The sequence below is a fragment of the Geotrypetes seraphini genome, chromosome 14, assembly GCF_902459505.1.
Source record: "Geotrypetes seraphini chromosome 14, aGeoSer1.1, whole genome shotgun sequence".
NCBI lineage: Eukaryota > Metazoa > Chordata > Amphibia > Gymnophiona > Dermophiidae > Geotrypetes > Geotrypetes seraphini.
Genome location: NC_047097.1, coordinates 63223786 through 63245304, shown reverse-complemented (window position 1 = coordinate 63245304; position 21519 = coordinate 63223786). Strand labels below are relative to the sequence as shown.

General features: G+C 41.8%; 2 protein-coding genes across 2 annotated transcripts; both read left to right on the top strand.

The window, feature by feature from the left end:
- Positions 1-5588: 5588 nt before the first annotated feature.
- LOC117348605 (olfactory receptor 13A1-like) lies at positions 5589-7633 on the top strand (the record flags this gene model as incomplete). The annotated part of the gene is made up of 2 exons (XM_033920917.1): positions 5589-6458; positions 7625-7633. Coding segments are annotated over exons 1-2 (879 nt in total), but the record flags the coding sequence as incomplete, so codon positions are not given.
- A 7547-nt stretch (positions 7634-15180) lies between these two features.
- LOC117348136 (olfactory receptor 13A1-like) lies at positions 15181-16116 on the top strand. The gene has a single exon (XM_033919839.1). It carries the CDS (start codon positions 15181-15183, stop codon positions 16114-16116), a length of 936 nt encoding a protein of 311 aa, XP_033775730.1.
- The last annotated feature ends 5403 nt before the right edge of the window (positions 16117-21519 follow it).

The window sequence follows — 21519 nt, the reverse complement described above, 5'->3', positions numbered from 1 at the left end:
CGCTTGATATACAGTCCAAAAGGCCTGTATATCCAAAAAAAATTTCTATGTGGATTGGGATGGTGCAGAATAAGTTGTGAAGGGGGGACCTTTTCTTGAAGCAGCCTGTCGGCGAAACATGTCGGATATGACAGTTCCCTTTCCCGATGAGATAAAATCATCAAGAAAAAGAATATAATAAGATAAGTTTTAACCAGTTTTTATAACGGTTAAGTTATTGACATTAAGCACTTTAATAAGTTTGAGATATAATGAAGCACTTTAAAAAAAACAAAAAAATTGTGAAACATATTGAGTAGGGGCTAGTGAAGAAGCCATAGCCAGTGAGAAGAATTTTGGCAACCAAGCAAACACAAAAAATTGTGTGGTGACCAAATGGCATGTCTGAAGCCCTGATAGTTTGATTAAAGTAATTTATTAAGAGGAGAGAGCGACATTGAGAGATATAGTTGTGGTATTATGAACTTTTTGTTTTAAAGCACACATGAGGTACCCGATGATGGTGTGTAGGCGGGGGCATGGTTGCCTCTGCCTTGTTGTGTGAAGCGCTGGAGAATTTCTCCTTTCGCTGACCCCTCACACTGAAGGTACCCAATTTCACTAAAATGTATTATATTATTTTAAATTTGTGTTGTATTCACAGAGGTTTTTTGTCATTGAGTAACCACTCTCAGAACCTTTTGGACCATTTCTGCCTTTTTGTTGGTCTCTTTTCAAGTTTCTGTGGCAGTATATTTGGAGTTTCATAGTGTTTCAGATTTTTAAGACATGAGTATTTCACAAGAGTAGCTTTTTGTAGGTGGTGGAGGGGGGTTGGGTACCATGTACTCCATCAAGATCCATGCAGAATTGGTATCCCATTACATGTCTTTAGGTTAGTATATGTTCCATACCAAATTTTCAGGACATATCAGGAGGCCCATGCTGATGTAATTATTATTATTATTTATAAATTTATTCATTTGTTACAACAAATAAAATTAGGAATACACACTAATGTAAACAAGATCATTACATCAAAGAAAATAAATTCAATTCCAAGTCCATGTCATTGGGACTGTGACATCACCCGATAAATCACATAATTACAAGGTAATTTAAATTATAATCTGACAATCAGACACAACTATATTCCTTTCTTTACTTTATCACTTCTTATTAACCTCTGTAATAATCTCAGGTAATTTATCTACTTTAGGTTTGTCTTGTAAGAAAATTTCCAACTGAGATGGATCAACAAAACTATACTTATTATTCTCATATGTAACCAAACATTTACAGGGGAATTTAAGTTGTCTTGAGTTTCAGTTGTCTTGAGTTTAAGTTGTCTTGAGTTTCAGTTGTCTTGAGTTTAAGTTGTCTTGAGTTTCAGTTGTCTTGAGTTTAAGTTGTCTTGAGTTTAAGTTGAACTGTCTTCTCCTATACTGTGTTTGCCTGGAGACATCTGGAAACACATTTAATTTCTGTCCACAGAATAGAGCTTGTTTGCTAACAAAATAAAGTTTGAGAATAGCTTGCTTTTCCATTTCTGATTTTAACGTTCATGCTGATGTAATTAAGTGACTTGAATCTCCTGTGGCAATTCAGTTTCAGGAGTATTTGGATCATTTTCAAATCTTGGATTCTAAACAATTTGGATTCTGTTCCACTTTTTAGCACTGGCCGGTGTACATATTAACAGAACTTAGGTTACTTTTGAGGAAAGGCCATCAAGCTTTTGTTAGGCAATTAGATTGATCAACAGCACTTGACTTGGTACATATGAATAGCCATACTGGATCAGAACAATGGTCCATCTACCCAATATCTTGTTTCCAATAGTGGTCAATCCAGTCACAAGTACTTGGCAGAAGATCAATCATGACATCTTACAAGGTTAAAGGATGTTGGTTTAACAAATAAGATATTAGCTTGGTTCTTAGATTCATGAAAAATAGATTTTTCCAAGTGTCTTGAGAACAGAAAGTTTCTGATGCTTGGAATTTGAATCATGGGGTTCTTCAAGGTTAAATAAGCTCCAGGAACGGAAATGATGTTCTGAAGATTAAAAGGATGAAAGTAAAGTTACGAAAGTGGTCAGGGTACGGTGCTTCATATATCTATAAGGATCACAGCAAGTATTTTTGACAAATATTAAACATGCTTAAACTATGAAACTGATGATGAGATGAACCAATTTGGTGATAATAGTTTAAGATTTTTTTTATTTTTTTGAAACGTTGAGTACCAGAAGGTAGGTTTTTATGCCGATAGAAGAAAGAAAGGGAGCATGGAGAAATTCTCTGTGTGACTCCCAGTGGAGCTCTGAGGCTTTTCCTACCCTCGGGCTTGGTCTATATTGGATGGCAATAATAATAATATTAATATTTTATTTAAAAAGTGTTATTGATTGAAGATTTTGGTAGGTGAATTTTCCCAGTTTGGAATTGGTGCATAAAGTTCTTCAAGGTTCTCCACTCTCCCCCATCTTATTTAATGGTTATTATTACAGCTATTAGGCCTTCAGTATTTTTCATATGCAGATGATATTGTGTTAACTTTTCTTCTCTCTGGGAGGATTATGTCCAAATGAGCCATGTGTTTGAGATAACCGGAGGTCTACATTACAAGTGAAAATTAATCTTCATAAGATGAACATTTTATGGATAGGATCACAATCATTTTTACAGTCAAACGTGACCCCAACACTAGCAGGGGTAGGGCTCCCACTGTGGGATAAAACTAAGAGGTCCTTTTATCAAGCCACGCTAACGGGGTTAGCGCGTCGGACATTTCATCACGCGCTAACCCCTGTGGCCGGCTAAAAAATGAATGCCTGCTCAATGCAGATGTTAGCGGCTAGAGCGGCAGGCGATTTAACTCGCGGGATTACACGCGTTAAACCCCTATCACAGCTTGATAAAAGGACCCCTAAGCTTTTAAGAGTATTGGTTGACTCTGGATTAGCTATGGAGAATCAAAATAATAATCGTATTTGAAAACTGTTTTTAAAGCTTAAAATATACGACAGTGTCTAAAAGTCCCCCGTTCTAACATGACATTTAAATGTCTGGATCTCTCCAGATATTTAATACAGTCCGGAAATGGTCCTATAGGTGTTCTTTGCAATGTGTACTACTGTTAAAAGCGTCAGAGCATTTACCTCACCAGCTCACAGTAGACCCGGCTTTGTAAAAGCCAATGTAAATTATTTATCTTGCTAATAATCAGTGTAGGAAATGACTTTATAGACACATTTGTAGATGGAGAATGTCCACTCATTTCACTGGATCTCTCGTTATACTTGGCATCTTACTCATTCAGTTTCACTCATTTGCTTTTGAATTTATCGTGCCAATTCTTGTTAATTCATATTAATGTACTTTTTTTTCCTTTTATCAAGTTTCAAGTTTAATTAAAATTTCTTATACCGCCTAATCAGCCTTCTAGGCGGTGTACAAAATCATAAAAGAAAACAACGGTTAAAATACAAATTTAAGAAGACAGGGGGCGACAAAGACGTATTTACTAACTGCTCATCTCCCAGATCCAACTGGGACAAACCCCATTTTCTGCCCCACCCAAAGCTGCGACTACCTCCCCCCAACCCCATAAGCTCCACCAAACCCACCCAAGTCGACATATAACATGTACACCCCCCACCCCACCCCACAACACTGACACAAAACATAACACCAACACAAATGGGAGGGAGGGAGGGAGGGATAATCTTTTCCTAAAGAAACTACTCTACTGTTCCCCTTTCCTCACAGAATTCTCTCCAGCCTGCCACAACATCCAACCAATCACGTGACTGCTCCACCCCATCACCTTAGAAACTTCCCTAATCATTTTTCTTTATTACAAGCTCTGTCTATTAACCCTTTCTTACCTCCTCTTATAAGCTTGTCAATCCTTATTCTACAGACCCTTGACAACACCTCATATATTCCCCTCACCCTTGCCCCCCCCTCCCATTTTACCCACACGATCATTTAATAAATATTACCAGCCGGTGACATCAGCTCAGCTAATGTTATATCACACCAGATGAATCTGGTATTCTTCTTTACTTGATTTTCAAATATTTCAATTTTTTCCCCCTTTTGGTATGTATTCCAGTGGCTCTGCAGTTCCATGCTCTGTTTACTCTGCTGTGGCAACTGTGTCCTGTAGCTCATTTTTCACCTTATCTCAAAGGAATCCAACATCTGATGTGGACCTTGTTGACTCAGTAGATGGTCAAGCCAATATGGACTTCTTATTTAACTTCTCTGTTAGAAATGGGTTTTGGGTACTCTGGTTAGTCTTGAGGTTTCAACCAGCTTGGCATGGGAGGTTCTGCTAATAGTCATACTACTGTCAACATAGCTTGTTCTCTCAAAACCATAAGCCCCTCCTCCAAGGTGGTACTCTTTGGGGAGGTAGATAAATAGATAAATAGATATAGGCATAGATATACATACCATGTTTCCCTGAAAATGCATTAGGGCTTATTTTTGGGGGGATGTCATTTTTTTCATGTACAACAATCATCTCTCCCTTCCTCTCCTCTACCCCAATTCTTCCTCTTTCCTTTCTCCCTCCCCCCCCCTCCCTGTGCAACATCTTTCCTCCCTTCTCACCCATCCCCTTGTGCAGCACATAGAAACATAGAAACATAGAAATAGACGGCAGATAAGGGCCACGGCCCATCAAGTCTGCCCACTCCATTGACCCTCCCTATCTATCTTTGCACCTTTCTATCCCTCCCTCCCATCCCCCTGTGTAGCAGAACCCCACCAACCCTCCCACCGTGAGACTGACATTTTGCTGGCCTACATTGTATGCGTCTCCCGCAAGACTAGAGAGGTGCGTACGGCCACCTAGGTTCGCCTAAGACTAGCTCCGGGACAAACCACGCCCACGCCTAGTCTTAGGCGAGCTTAGGTGGGCATGCAGGCCTCCCTAGGCTCCCAGAGGCACCGTCAATGTAGATAGCCTGCCTCGGGAACTTTTTTTTTTTTAAACGTGCATCCCGATTGGCTGGTTAAACAGTGGTAGAACGCCTACCGCTGCCTACAATCAGTACACCATTTGCAGAAACCGGGCCTAAATGTATATTTCCAGTGTTCTTTATGCCAAATATCTAGCAATATCCCTAAATATCACTTCTAAACACCCACAGAATGCCCTGGTGCTACCTGAAAGGTGCAAAGGTGGTCTGTAAATCATTGTACAGCTATCTGTGGGCAGACATAGCTAAGAAAAATAACTGGATAACTGCAGGATTTGTCTAGATCAGACATGGGCAACTCCGGTACTCAAGAGCCGGAATCCAATTGGGTTTTCAGGATTTCCCCAATGAATATGCATTGAAAGCAGTGCATGCAAATAAATCTCATGCATATTCATTGGGGAAATCCTGAAAACCCGATTGAATTCCGGCCCTCGAGGACCGGAGTTGCCCATGTCTGGTCTAGATATTTTCCTTTATGTGTTAAAATAGGTTCTCTCACTGGGATTATTTCAGGTATTTATCTAATATATATCTTTCCTTCTCATTTGTACAGGTATTGGCTTCAACCATAATGGAAGGAAATAACGAGAACACGACTATAATATTTTATATGATGGGACTGTCCAGTCATCCAGAACTTCAGTCCCTTTTCTTTGCCATCTTCTTTTTTATCTACATCGCAGCTTTGCTAGGCAATATTACAATCACCACCATCATTACCAGTGACTCTCGTCTTCATACTCCCATGTACTTCTTTCTCGTTAACCTGTCCGTCTTAGACATCTGTTGCACAACAGCTGCTATTCCTAAGGTTCTACAGATCATCGAGTCAAAGGAGAAAACTATGTCCTACCTAGAATGCATGGCTCAGATGTGTCTCTTCACTTCGGCCTTAAGTACGGAACTCTTGCTCTTGACGGTGATGGCCTATGATCGTTATGTTGCAATATGCCACCCACTGCATTATACGACCATTATGAGCAGAAAGACTTGTGTTCTTCTGGCTGCAACCGTCTGGATACTTGGGTTCTCGAATTCAGTCATGCACACCAGCTTAATCCTGAGGTTAAAATTCTGCCAACGCAATATAATTGACCACTTCTTCTGCGAAGTCCCCCCGGTGTTAAAAGCGGCCTGCTCAGACACTCACCTCAATAATGTGATAGTTATTGTCGCAGATGTTATATTAGGTATGGCTTGCTTTACTTTAACGGTCATATCTTACACATATATCATCTCTGCCATACTGAAAATCCGTTCTGCGGACAAAAAGAAGAAAGCCTTTTCTACCTGTGCATCGCACCTCACCGTTGTATCATTATTCTATGGAGGGGTTATCTACACCTACATACGACCTGGTTCCGGCAACGACCCAGAGACTGACAAAGTCATGTCTGCAGTTTATTCCATTGTTTCCCCTGTGCTGAACCCCATTATTTACAGTTTAAGAAACAAAGAGGTTATCAATGCTCTCAAAAAATTACTGAATAGAAATGTACACCCCAAAAAATCATAGCCATGTAAAATGCTCTATTTAGTTTAGGGGTCCTTTTACTAAGGCGTGCTAACCATTATATTCTATGGGCGCCTTCGCATTTAGCACACGTTAAATCAGTCACCCCCTCTTCTACGAAACTGCACTAGCGGTTTTTAGCGCAGAAAGCCGCGCTGACTGGCCTGTGCTGCTCATGAGCATGGTTCTCTGCGCTAAAAACCGCTAGTGCGGTTTCGTAGAAGAGGGGGTTAGTATACGCTAAATCGGTTAGCACGCCTTAGTAAAAGGACCTCTTAGTTTTTAATTTCACATTTTGCCTATGATCCAAGATCTCTAGTTGAATTATAATAATATAAGAAAAAATATATAACAAGCATAGGTAGAATAACTGCACACAGAAGGAAGGGTAAAGAATGGAGACAGTCGTGATGGAGGGTGGATTGTGGCTCGACTTACATCCCTGTTCTCTGACATACTTCGATTAGCTGGTTCCGAAATCTGTATACAGAGAAGTTCCAAAAATTGTCCATTTTTAACAGTCTCTAGCTAGATAATAAAGAGTTGCTCGGGTGATTTCCCCTGTGTTGAAACCATACCTCTCTGAGCTAATATGCAGGTCATTTTAGAAGGCATTCTTACCTTTTACATGTGTAAATTATGGCTTGAGCTATAATGTGACTAATTTGTGTAAATAGTGACTTTAGGAAGTTGCACTTACATGTGTAGATCTGTAGCATGCGCAGTTTCTTATGGATGGCCCAGAGAGTATATATGGATTTATTTATTTTTTATTTTATATTGAACGCATTTTGTTAAAGTACTAGTATTTTAGCCCGTTACATTACCGGGTGCTAGGATATATGTCTGTCTGTCTGTCTTTATTTCTGTCTCTCTCTCTGTCCCGCTGTCTTTCTTTCTGTCTGTCTCTCTCCCTGGCCCCCTTTGTCTGTCTGTCTTTCTGTGTCTCTCCCTGTCTCTGTGTCTTTCTTCTTTTCTTTCTGTCTCCCTTCCTCCCGCTGATGATATAATATATGTCTGTCTTTCTTTCTGTTTCTCTCCCTACCCCTGTCTATTTCTTTCTGTCTCTCTTCCTCCCCCTGTCTTTCTTTCTGTCTCTCTCCCTGCCCCTATCCCTGTGTCTTTCTTCCTATCTCTTTCCCTGCTTCCCTGTGCAGCAGCCACAGCATTCCCTCTCCGTCCAGCCTGACCACCACCCGCTGCTGTGTCTCCGTGCTCCGTGCTCGCCCGCCACGGCCTGCAGCCGCCGACAGCCAATGTGGCCTACAGCTGCCGCAGCCGGCAGCCTCAGACAGCCACTGCGGCCGACATCCGCCTCGGAGGAAGAGAGAAAGAGAGAGAGAGATTTGCGCACATGTGCACTCCTATCTGCGGTGCCCTACAGCGCATGGAAAATGGGAGCAATATTCCAGAGCTGTGATTGTGATGTCATAATGCCTCAGTCCACAGTGCCTCAGAGCCAACCTCATCAGTGATGTTACAATGGCTTAATTGTTCTATACTTGGCTCATGTAAGAACATAAGAATAGCCATACTGGGTTAGACCAATGGTCCATCAAGCCCAGTAGCCCGTTCTCATGGTGGCCAATCCAGGTCACTAGTACCTGGACAAAATCCAAAGAGTATCAAGATTCCATGCTACTGATCCAGGGCAAGCAGTGGTTTCCCCCATGTCTTTCTCAATAGCAGACTATGGACTTTTCCTGCAGGAAATTGTCCAAACCTTTCTTGAAACCTAGTTATAGAATTGTTGCCCTAAGCATTCTTTTTATTCCTTTGTTATGTAACAGTTCACATGACTCCTTCAAGAGCAAAAGGTTGTTTTTTTTAGCATTGGTATTTGTTTACACAGCAAACTTCTTTTCATAGTCTCTTGGACTGCCTTATTAAAATTATATACTTCTCTTATGACTTCTGTGTATCTTGCCTTGCTATTTTTTGTCCTTGTTTTTTTTTTGCATAAGGTAACCTCTTGTCTTTGAGTTTTAACCATTTTATTTTCTCCTTATCACCCCAAAATGTAACAGTTTTCCCAAAGGGTACATATACTGCAAATAAAGCATGCCACCAGAACATAATACACGCTTGTATAATTCCAAATCTTCTGTTTTAAAATGATCTTAAAGTTGCATCAGTTAACATTAGGCTGTATAAATTCCATTCTCCAGACACCAAACTTTAATTTTCCCTCTGCTATTAATTAGATTGAACAGTTGTAGATCTTCCATTTGAAAACAATTCCAGTGTACAGAGGCTGTGGAAAAAGGCCAAAGAGCTGCAGCCGTGATAACTGACAATACAAGCAAAGATATATTAAAATGTCATAATCAGCCTTGTTCTCGCCCTTGCAAAGCTCTTCCTCCTCCTCTCACAACTCCTAGAATTCTTGGCAGAAGTTTTAAACAGTTTTAAATCCTAGGCCGTTGGGCTTAATTTTATAAGAGGTTGTATTTGTTCATGATTTTAAAAGGTGCCCATTTTATGAAAATAAAATAGGTGCCCATGGATGTCTTTTTCAAAACAGAGAGGGCACAACATTAAGCCCCTGGCGAGCTAAATAGCACATAGTCCGTTATCTTCAGATATTCAGAGGGATATAGCTGACTATCTCCCATTGAATATTGCATTTGGTGGAAAGCCTGGTGACTGGTTTTGTAACATAACATAGCCTAGACATGGGCAAACAATGGCTCGCGGGCCATATTCGGCCAGTTTAGTTTTTTTAATCTGGCCTGCCGACTGCGAGCCCTACATACCTCCCTCCAGAGCAGCGTTGGACCGGCAGCACTCTAAACAGGCTGCTTCATGCCTTCTCTCATCGGGGAATTTCCTCTGCTGCATCACTGATGATGTCATCAGTAACGCGGCACACGGAAGGCCCCAACGAGAGATGGCCACGAAGCAGCCTGTTTAGAGTGCTGCCGGCCCGACGCTGCTCTGGAGGGAGGTATGTAGGGCGGGGTTCGGATGGGAGGGAAGGATGGAGGGTCAACGGGGGTTCTGCTGCGCGGCGGGGGCGGGTGCTCAAGGGTTCTGCTGCACAAGGGATGGGAGGGAAGGAGGGAAGGATGGAAGCTGGGCAAGGGATAGAAAGATGCTCTTGGTAGTGTATGTAAAGCTCTATGTCAGTGTTTTTCAACCTTTTTACACCTATGGACAGGTAGAAATAAAAGAATTATTCTGTGGACCGGCATCGGTCCGTGGACCGGCGGTTGAAGGACACTGGGCTAAGTCGTAGGCCAGACCCCGCCCATCTCTGCCCAATCTCCACCCCAGACCCGCCCCCATAATAGTACTAATTGCACCTTGCACATCCTGTGCCTCATCTGGAACATCAGAGCGAAGGCTTCCGGTTCAGGCACAGGATGCCCGTAGGTGCCACTGCCTGTGGCTTTGTGCACTGAATCAGTGAGGAAGAGGGAGCTGGCTCGAAGATAACGCCGCATCGATCGCACCGTGGACCGGCGGTTGAAGAACACTGTGTTGGGCCTGATGCACGTGCTGGCCCTGTGGACCGGCAGGAAATTTCTGTGGACCGGCACCGGTCCATGGACCGGTGGTTGAAGAACACTGATGTAGTGTATGTAAAGCTCTACGTAATGTAACACCTACCTGTAACCCGCCTAGAACTCCATTTTGCAAGGATTTGGCGGGATATAAGACTGTATATAATATAACATATCACATAAGGGTGCACAAAAGCTACCTTTTACCTCAGCTTGATAAAGGACCCTTTAGATTTTCCTTCTTTATGTACAAACCTTTGGTTAAATTTTATAAAAATGCCATTTTTGTCAAAAGCTTTATTAGTAGAACTAGCCTGGTAAATGGCATAGAGATTTAGCTATATGTATGTAGAACTATTCAATTTGTCTGTTTTCTACAATGAAGTTATAACATCAGGCAGATGAGAATGTGAAAATGAGAACATATGGGTTGTCCTAGGGGAATAATTTTTGGTAAAGCATCAGCTTGTGGAGTTTTTGGCCAACTAAAATGTCTTTTATTTCAGAAAGCCTGTATGATTGGGCATAAATGTATTATGCAATTTGGGTTGCAGAAGAATCTCCAAGTTTTTGGCATTGGAGGAATCAATTACATCGCTTATTTTTATTTGAGAGTTGGGAGGTTCAAGGTTCGCCTAAAAAAAAAAAAAAACTACTTGTCTTTTTATGGAGGTTTGGGATTCTTATATTCAGAATCTTTCACCAAAAATACGAAGTTTGGTTATCAATGATTTATTATGAAAATTAGGTTTACTAATTACATTCCAGTTTTTTATTTTTGTCAACTTTCATCCAGGGTGAGGGATTTCATTCAGGGGAAGATAGTGGATAGGAGATGGAATTAAGGGTGGTGTAGATAAGATCTAATTAATTTATATGGAAATTAAATTTGAAAGAATGATTTAAATTTGTATGAAATTTATTGTAATTCTTATTGTATTGAATGTATTTTTGTATTATCCTATTGTACTGATTATTTGATTCTTTCAATAAAAATTGTTATACATCAAAATAATTCTATATTGGCAATATATACAGAGAGAGAAGATGATCGCACATACATCTGTGATCATTGTTCATTAATTAAATGCTACATGCAGTGTGTGAGGTCTCGGTGGAGTTCAGAGGATGACTCAACCCGTGAAGATGATTGCATTAGATCTTGAGTATGATGAACTTCATTGGGATGCCAAATTGGAAAATAAGGTCTCTGGGGTTTCTGCAAATATATTTAAAAGGATCAGAAATGAACTACTTAATATCAGTGAAGAAAGAATCCATTTGCCAATAAATGGGTATGTTTCCATTATTTTATACTTATTATTAATGCTAATGTTGCTGGTCTATCTCCTCACACCCAAAAAGGTGAAATAGTTGTCTGAATTGATTTATTGAAACCCTTTGCCTTGTGGCGTGAGAAAAATATCCATACCACAAAGCAGAATAGGATTTATTTGGATGATCTACAGAGAAAACAGCCTTTCTGAAAAACATTTGTGCATTGCAGAATTATCCTAAATTTTGGCTTCTAGCAGAACAGTAAGAATATATATTTGCTATCTATGAGGGACCACTGAAAAGTTCTCAGCCCTAACCAAGACGAGAATGATGTGGAGCCATGAAAATTACAAGTTCAAAGAAGGCTTGGATAGGTTCTAGCGGACCACTGGGCGAGATGGACCTCTGGTCTGCCTCAGCGGAGGCAACTTCTTATGTTCTTATGTTCTTATTCCGCACTTTTCTTGATACTTTTCATTTCAATTATATGAAAAGAAACCAAATTGTCTAGAAAAGTATGGAATAACTTGTGAGTTTCATGTCTCCACATCATTCTCTTCTTGGTTGGGGCTGAGAACTTTTCAGCGGCCCCTCGTCGAGCCCTCAGAGCAGAATATATTTGCTCCAGACTCAGACAGCATTCCCATCCATTGTATTAACTTAATTCTAAAATTTTGGAAATTTGTTTTCCTCTATCCATGCATAATTTATTATTCTATCTAAATGTTTAAAGAAAAATATTACAGCAGGCCTCTTCTTTGCCTTTGAAAGCAACAGAGAGAAAAAAAATGAGTTTTTAACAAAGTCTTGAATTTTTCTCAAAGAATGCTCTTTTTGAAGAGATACCAGTAGGGGGCAATAAAAAAAGAAGACAGAATGTTGAGTTGATTACACACCAAAAACTGGAACAGAGTAACCTAGTAAAATGACAGCATTCGGTCTGCCCATTACATATCCACGATTAAGTTCAATTGTCTTTGTTCACTAATATTTCTGAGTCATAGACAGTAGAAGTCTGCCCAGTAACATGCTTAGCTTCCAACTGCTGGAGTTGCCGTCGAAGCTCACGCCAGCCTATCTAAACCATCCTAAATTACTGGAGTGCCCATCAAAGCCCTCCCCAGTCCATCCTGAGCCGAATAGCCATCTGCAGGATACAAACCGTTCAAGTCTGCCCAGTGCCGGCCTTAGTTCAAGATCCTACACGGTATTCTCCCTCCCTTCATTCCTCTTTCTTGGAACTCCTCTAACCCCAATTCTGCCAGATCCACCCAAAAACTGAAACTTTCCTTTCCCTCTCTAAAAGGCGTTTCACTTGTAGGAAAACTAGGTTCTTCCCTCTCTTTCAGAATCACTCAGCTCTGGAACAACCTTACCTCCCCTCTTAGGAATCTGAGCTCCCTCCAACTCTTCCGTAAACATCTGAAAACCTGGTTATTCTCAAAAATGTAACTCTTCCTCCCTCTCCGGTTATTGTAGTCCTCTAAATTTTCTCTTCATTTTGCCTCTTCCCTCCACTGGAGTTCCTTTCTACCCTAACTCTTGTTAACCGTGTCGAGCTTTACGAATGTAGAGATGATGCGGTATACAAACCTAAGGTTTAGATTAGATTAGATTAGAAATGCCCATGCCTAGATTTCTTGATTTATTTCAAAAGCAACATCCCACAGATCTGGGTGGGTTGCAACAAAATATACATAATAGAATTAGTACAAACACACAGTTATACGATCACATCATGCTTACAAAGAGTCTATTAAAACCCCCCTCTCGAGTGTTGCAGACACAGAAATGAATAAAATAGCATCATACGAAAATTAAAATAACTATTAATACCAATTTCAAAATAACTATAAATGCTCTTTCTTCAAATTACAAAACCCATGCAGTTAAATACCATGATCGTTCTTAAATTGAGGTATCTATGAATGCACTCTCTCAAATAAAAATCTCTTTACCCTCTTTCTTTCTTTTTAAATTCTTTATTCATTTTCAAAACTTCAATTGTGCACAAAAGATGATGCATTTACATAAAATATTATAATTGCAGCACAATATACTTAATAGAATAAAGACAAGACTTATTTTCCCCCACCCATTTTCCAATTAACCAACACCTCATAAAAATACCAGTAAACAACCCATCTATACCTCTTAACCAATGCCAAAACATACCCCCCTCCTTCCCGGATATGCATGTTTTCCTCAGTTATATAAATAAATCAATCCTTTCAATATTTAGTTAATGGTTCCCAAACTTCCATAAATTTTTTATAATATCCCTTCTGAATGGCCATAAACTCTTTCTAAACTGTAAAATATTAGTAGCCTGCTTGTCAAGGTTCAAGGTTTATTAATATTTGATTTATCGCTGAATCTGTTTACAAAGCGATGTACATAAGTAAAAAAGAATAAAATATAAAGATACAAATTAAAACTCAGTAACAACAAATTTAAGACAAGACAAACTTGAAATGGGAGGAAAAGAAGGGCAAAGATTACATCTGTTATATATATAAAAACAAATATCTGAATGGGTAATGAATTCCATAACAATATACCTTGAATGGTCAACATGGACTGCTGAATCCTAGCTAATCTCACAGCATTCACTGATGGAAATCCCAGCCGTAACTATGTGTGCCCTGCCCATACTCCACCGATATATATTTGTGTAACCATATTCAAACTATGTGCCATTGCATTGGGGCATCATTTTATAGAATATCGAGTAGCCAGAATATAAATAACATGTAGCTAAAAGAGTGGCATTTATGAACTGTGACACGATAAATGCACTCAGGATAATTGCCCCTCCCCCCCACCAATTGCACCCCGTCAAATGCACGCACCAAATGCACACAGGACAGGTGCCAATCGCGCTCCATAGAGCGGACTATTTTTTTCTTTTTGAAGGTTACAAAGTAACCCTCTTTTTTGGGGGGTGGGGGACCCCCACTACACTTAAAATATTAACTTGATCTAGTGTTAGGGTAAGATTTAGAAGAGGAATATGGAAACCTTACCCTAATACTAGCGCGATTGACAGGACGCCATTGTCCTGCGTGCACTTGTCAGTGCGCACATTTGACAGGGCGCGATTGATGGAGCGCAATTGTCCGACGTCATCTCTCGGAGCACCGTTATGAACATTTGCACCCTTATGCATGTGTATATATCTGGTATTCTCGTTATATATTTGCATTCTTGGCACCTGAAAATAGCTGCCCATATATGGAATTAACCTCTGAGTCACTATGATAAGTTCTTCGAATGTGTGTGATGGCATACAGGGCTAAATTCAATAAACGCCGGATTCTCTAAACAGCGCCATTGTCAGCAACTGCCTTAAAAGCAATCGCCAATGACGTGTCAATCATGCGACAGCACCGTTTAGAGAATCATACCTTTGTCAAAGACAGGAATGTAAATGCGTATGAGTCAAGTCTCTTTCAATTGAAAGGAAGCTATGGAATGAAAGGGCATAGGATGAAGTTGAGAGGTCATAGGCTCCGGAGTAATCTAAGGAAATACTTTTTTATAGAAAGGGTGGTAGATGCATGGAACAGTCTCCCAGAAGAGGGGGTGGAGACATAGACTGTGTCTGAATTCAAAAGGGCCTGGGATAGTCATGTGGGATCTCTCGGAGAAAGAGATAATGATTACTGTGGATGGGCAGCTCTATGACCTCACAATGCAGGTGTAAAGAGCCTTAGCCTATAGGAAGAGGAGATGCAAATGTTAAGAGCCTTTTTCAAAAGGGAGAGGAGGAGACAGTGGATGCTGTGGATGGGCCATTTGGCCTTTATCTGCCATCATGTTTCTATATTTCTAACTGAGATCATTTTAGGTATTTTGGTAATATTTCTTTTGTTTCACTCCTACAGATAGAGTTTTCAGCTATAATGGAAGGATTGAACCAGAGCACATCCATAGACTTTTACATGAAGGCATTTGACAGTCATCCAGAACTCCAGCCCTTATTCTTCACCGTTTTCTTGATTATCTACTTAGCAGCTTTGCTGGGCAACGTCGTGATAACTACAATCATTATCAGTGACTCCCGTCTTCATACTCCCATGTACTTCTTTCTCATTAACTTGTCCATCTTAGACATCTGTTGCACAACAGCTGCTATTCCTAAGATTTTACAGATCATCCAGTCAAAGGACAAAACGATCTCTTACTCTGGTTGCTTAGCTCAGTTGTTTATCTTCTCTTCAGCCTTGAGTACGGAGCTCATACTCTTGGCAGTGATGGCCTACGATCGTTATGTTGCAATATGTCACCCACTTCATTATAGTACCATGATGAGCAGGAGGACTTGTACTCTTCTGGCTGCAGCTGTCTGGCTTCTTGGGGCCATGAATTCGACGATGCACACGACCTTAATTCTAAGGTTAAAATTCTGCCAAGAAAACACAATTCGCCACTTCTTCTGTGAAATCCCCCCCGTGTTAAAGGCAGCCTGCTCAGACACTTTCATCAATAATGTGGTGATAATAATGGCAGATGTTATGCTGGGTATGGTGTGTTTCCTTTTAACGGTCATATCTTACACATATATTATCTTAACCATACTAAGGATCCGTTCGGCCGAGAAAAAGAAGAAAGCCTTTTCTACCTGCGCATCCCACCTCACCGTTGTGTCCTTATTCTATGGAGGTGTTATCTACACCTACGTTCGACCTGCTTTCAGTAGTGAATCGGAGGTCGACAAAGTGATGTCCGCAGTCTATGCTATTATCTCCCCTGTGCTGAACCCCATTATTTACAGTTTAAGAAACAAAGAAGTTATCAATGCCCTGAAAAAATTGCTGAACAGAAATGTAGTGTCGTAGACGGCAGGGGCCATTTAAAATCCATGTATATTGAGTACTGCTCTCTGAATGAGCAGCAGCAAACAGACAGATCTCACTGTGGTTAGCTCTACATATAAATACAGTAAAGAAGAGCGACACCTCGCCTTGAAATGTAGACAGTCCGAAAAAAAGGCAAGGAGGATGTCAATTCAACCAATTAAAAAAATCCTTTATTCCTATATGTGGTCCCAACAAGTATCCCAGTGTCAGCGGTATCAAAACGCCTTCCTCAGGGGACACTTACGAGGCAACTCGTTCTACACGCTTAGAAATGGAGTGAACAGGTTTAGTGGGGCGGGGCAGGGGGGCATAATGGGGCATGACCTCAGAACGTCTGCCTGCTAATGCCCCGCGACTCCTTTTCTCAGCGTGTTGAATGAGTTGCTTCGCAAGTGTCTCCTGAGGAAGGCGTTTTGATACCGCCGAAACTAGGATCCTTGTTGGGACCACATATAGGAATAAAGGATTTTTTTAATTGGTTGAATTGACATCCTCCTTGCCTAACTCTACTTATAGCCAGTGGCATAGTAAGGGGGTGAGGAGGGGGCAGTCTGCTCTGGGCGCCATCTTGGTGGGGGTGCTGGCACCCGTCCTCCTTCTCTGCACCTTCCTGACCTCCCCCCACAGTGCTCATGCACCCCTTCCCTTCCCTCGTACCTCTTTCATTTTCCCAGCGCCAGCAATATCACGAACTTGCTGCCCCGCGTCAGTGTTGGCTCTCTCTAATGTCACTTCTGGGTCCCGCGCCTAGGAAACGACACCAGAGGGAGAGCCGACACGGCGCAGGTGGCAAGTTTGTGATGCTGTTTGCGTCAGGAAACTTAAAGAAGTATGGGGGAAGGGAAGGGGCACGGCCGCGGCAGGGGGGTTCAGGAAGGAGCGGGGCGGGTGGAGGAGGGTCGCAACTCACCCTCGCTATGCCACTGCATATAGCAGCAAATTCCAGATTCTAACAGGGCACTTCTATAATGTGGCATCTACTTTGAGGTGCCACTTAGGGCTCCTTTAATCAAGCCGCGCTAGCTGGGTTAACGCACGCGACTTTTCATCACACGTTAACCCCCGTGCTGGTCTAAAAACTAATGCCTGCTCAAGAGGAGGCGGTAGCGGCTAGTGCGGTCGGCGGTTTAGCGCACGGTATTACGTGTGTTAAACCGCTAACACACCTTTGTAAAAGGCGCCCTTAATCTAATCTAATCTAATCTTTGGTTTATATACCGGGTCATCTCCCAGTGGAGCTCGACTCGGTTCACATATAATTAAGCCTAGAATACAGAGCAGAAAACATAAGAGAAGGCAGAACTTATTATAAACTAAAGTCCATAAGAAAAGCACAAGAAAAATAACTATAATATTAACTGCGAGAACAACAAAGTTGTCAGGAATTTGCGAAATAATTGCAGCTGGCCTAAAAGCCTAATGGAGTCGGGAAGTTCATTCCAGATCTCTACAAACTTGAAGACAAAAGATCGACTGAGCTTCTCAGCAGATTTAATTCCCTTAAAGGAAGGGAAGGCCAACTTATATCTTTGTGTGTTTCTCAATGGCAAAGTCTGAGGGTATTCCAACATAAGGGGACAAAAGGATCAAATATTCCATGCATAAACCAGTACTGGTGGAGTAGCCTACTGGATTGCGCAGTGGGAACTGGTCTGGATTCCCACTGTGGCTGCTTCTGACCTTGGACGAGTCGCTTAACTCTTCATTGCCTTAAGTACAAAACTTAGATTGTGAGCCCAGCTGGGGACACAGAAAAATACCTATATGAATAAGAAAACTACTTTGAGTGTACCACAGGAAAGCAGGATATCAAGAAATGAATACATTGGAATATTTTCATATACTGTACACGTGTACGCCTGTGTCTATTTGCCAGACGTCCGGATTTCTCCGAACATGTCGTCCTTTTGGAGGACATGTCCGGGCGTCCAGACGGCTTTTCAAAACCCGGAACTTTGTCCGGATTTTGAAAAGCTTCCAGCTAGGAGTGACTTCGGGATGGCATCTGCGCAGTGTGGACAACTCCAGCACCGCTGCTGGCTTGTCAAGGCAGGAAAAGTAGGAACTTAGAGGTTAAAAAGTCTCACCAGGGGTCTGGCCCTGGTTCACAGATAGGCGTGTCTGCCTTCTGAGTTCAGGCATGCCAGGATCTAGTTACTGGCAACGCAATCCCTTGCCCCCTTTTGAACCAGCCTAGAACCAATTACACAACACCTTCCAGAGTGTTAGGGAAAGCTCAGGCATATTTCCCTTTGAATAAAACTAGTAGTAATTTACTGACTAGCCTGAAAGGGAGCCAGTGAGAGCCTTGGCCCATTCCAGCAGTACCTAGGTGTAAGCGGGGTTTCTCTAGAGATTAAAAGTAGAGAATGTCACGGTGACAAAATTCATCACCGTTCCTGTCCCCATGGATAACCGCGGGAAACCATCTTCATGTCATTCTTTAAGGAGAGAGGGAAGAATCAGAGTATGAATGGCCACAACCACTGACCCTCAAGCTTTGCTTTGAAGAATGCTGAGATTGAGCAGCAACATTCCAGAGCTGAGATTGTGATGTCATAATGCCTCATTCCACCAGTGCCTAAGAGCCAATCACATCAGTGATGTCACAATGGCTTCATTATCCTTGGCTCCCATAAGAATCAGAGTATGAATGGCCACAACCACTGACCCGCAAGCTTTGCTTTGAAGAATGCTGAGATTGAGCAGCAACATTCCAGAGCAGATATTGTGATGTCATAATGCCTCATTCCACCAGTGCCTAAGAGCCAATCACATCAGTGATGTCACAATGGCTTCATTATCCTTGGCTCCCATAAGAATCAAAGTATGAATGGCCACAACCACTGACCCACAAGCCATAGCCCCAGGTACGTTAGATAGATTGTGAGCCCACTGGGACAGAGAGGGAAAATGCTTGAGTACCTGATTGTAAAAAAACGCTTAGATAACCTTGATATGCGGTATATAAAATCTTAATAAACTTGAAACTTGAAGAATGCTGGTGTAGAAGGACCGAGGTTGAAATAGACACTAGAAAATGACATGGGATTATTTCCCGCGGTTATCCGCGGGGACGGGGACGGTGATGAATTTTGTCACCGTGTCATTCTCTAATTAAAAGGAGCTCCTTGCTGAGCAGAAGGGAGAGGGAGGAGACAGTGAGTGGACCAGTCTCTGGAGAGAAGCGCACAAGAGCCTTTGAACTTGCCTGATGGTGGAGCCCAGCTGAACCCTAGTGAGGATTGGGAAATGCTTAAGCTGGAGGAGGATTTCCACAGGCCAGAGCTGGAGCTGATTAATACTTCAGAAGGCATGGCAATAGAAGAGGAGTTCGTTTCTGAGAATGAGATTCTAGGACCAATGGAGGTCTGCTAACAATGCTCAGTCCAGCTGTCTAAAGTGTGCTATATTAAAAAGGACTTACCTGGGTTTGTCTGTTTTTTGAAAGTTTAAACCAGGAAGTGAACTGTTCTGGAGCAATCACCTATAGTTGCTGGAGGTGAGAAGGTTACTTTTTGAACTGTGGTTTTCCAGCAACCATAGGGCTGTGGTGATTAAGGGAATCAAGAACTGTGCAAGAAGCCTATTCCTTATGCTGCAAAAGTTTATTTTTGTTTATTTTGTCTCTTCATTTTGAGAACTGGAAGGAGCAGTGAACTAAGCTTATGGGACATTACTGTGAATTGATTTTGGATTATTTGTTCTTTTTCCCCTTCAGAAGGAACTGCAAACTAGTTTTCTTTATCTGCCTGAGAGTTTGGGGGAAAAGCCTTGAAACAGCTGTGGCTTTACTCCAGCCAAGGTGTGGCAACTCTCCTGCTGTGAAAAGCCTGTGGTGTGCTTAAAGCATTTTGTTTTACTGAAAGTTTGTCATTACCAGTTGCTTAGGGTTTTGCTTTTGTGTTTTTGTGCTTTATTTTTCTGAAAAATATTTTTGCTTTGTCTTGAAAGACCTGGACAATAAATCATTATTTTTGCATTCAAGCCATTTTGACTCAAATTGCATTCTGTCCGGTGTGCTGGGTGTCATGCCTGTCCAGTGCTCTGGGGTCTTTCTGAGCCAAGCACCCCCTGTAGGGCTATCCCATATTGGAAGTACGCCTCAGAAAGGTTTATGCCGCCTAGCCAAGTGGGCCACAACTGTTCTGTGGACCCCGGCTAGCAATAGCATGCACGGATGCAACACGGTGACGTCATGTGCATGCGTGTGACATTATTGCATCACACCAGCACATGTGCAGATGCCCTCCTGACAAGTGAACAGGTTGAGGGGCGGGGCAGAATGGGGCATGACTCGGGCAGAAATGGGCGGGCCTGGGGGCATGGCCCATATGTCTGGATTTTAGTTATGGAAAATCTGGTAACCCTAAGTATGCTAAGTACTGTTCTATAACTATTGTGGTGGGGCGAAGGGTCAGCTGGAACCAAGCCCTGCCCTCAACACAGCCCAGCCGAGCGGTAACTGGAGTGACCATAGGTGAGATTGCAACTCAAATAAAGGAGTCCCAAGCAAAGTGATATCAAAATAAAAATTCTTTATTTCCCTCAGGGGTCAGGCTTCAAAACCAAAGTCTGTGACTTTGTTTTGCCCAATCTCTCCCACCACCAGCCAGCACATACCCCAACCCCCCTCGGCAGCAGGAGAGATGACTACGCACTCTCACCACCACACAACACCCCACTGTGCCTCTGACGACCCCCCCCCCCTCCCCTTTACTATAGATGGCTGGCTGGAGGGATGCCTACTCCCTCCGGCCAACTGGCCCACCTCTTCAAAATAGTGGGCTTTCTCCTCCCTGGGATGCAACTAAGAGGGGCCTGTGGCTCTCATTGGCCCAGGTTGTTTAAAGCCCTTCCTTAGGCCCCTTCCCGGTGCCCAAGAATCTGATTAATAGAACCGGTAATCCAGAAAACTTGTCAGGATTAAGTTTAAGATTATGCAAGAAGAGCCACACAGCAATTAAGTGAAGACAAGACTGTAATGGATACAGGTCTACATAAAGTGGTGAGATGGGTAAAAGGAGAAGAGTGTCTGCATAAATATAAAAATGGATACTGTGCAACTGGATCAAAGTTGCTAGGGGACTACGTAATATATATATATAATCTTCTACTTATTCTCTGGATTATGGGGGTCCGACAAGATTCCATACTTTCGCCCATTCTTTTTAATATATATATTAAAATATATATATAATATATATATAATATATTATAATATATATATATATAATATATATATATTTAATATATATATTAAAAAGAATGGGCAAAAGTATGGAATCTTGTCGGACCCCCACAATCCAGGGAATAAGTAGAAGATTGAACATAATCAGAATAGACACAGAAAGAGTGTTGAGACAGAAATACCCAATTGAC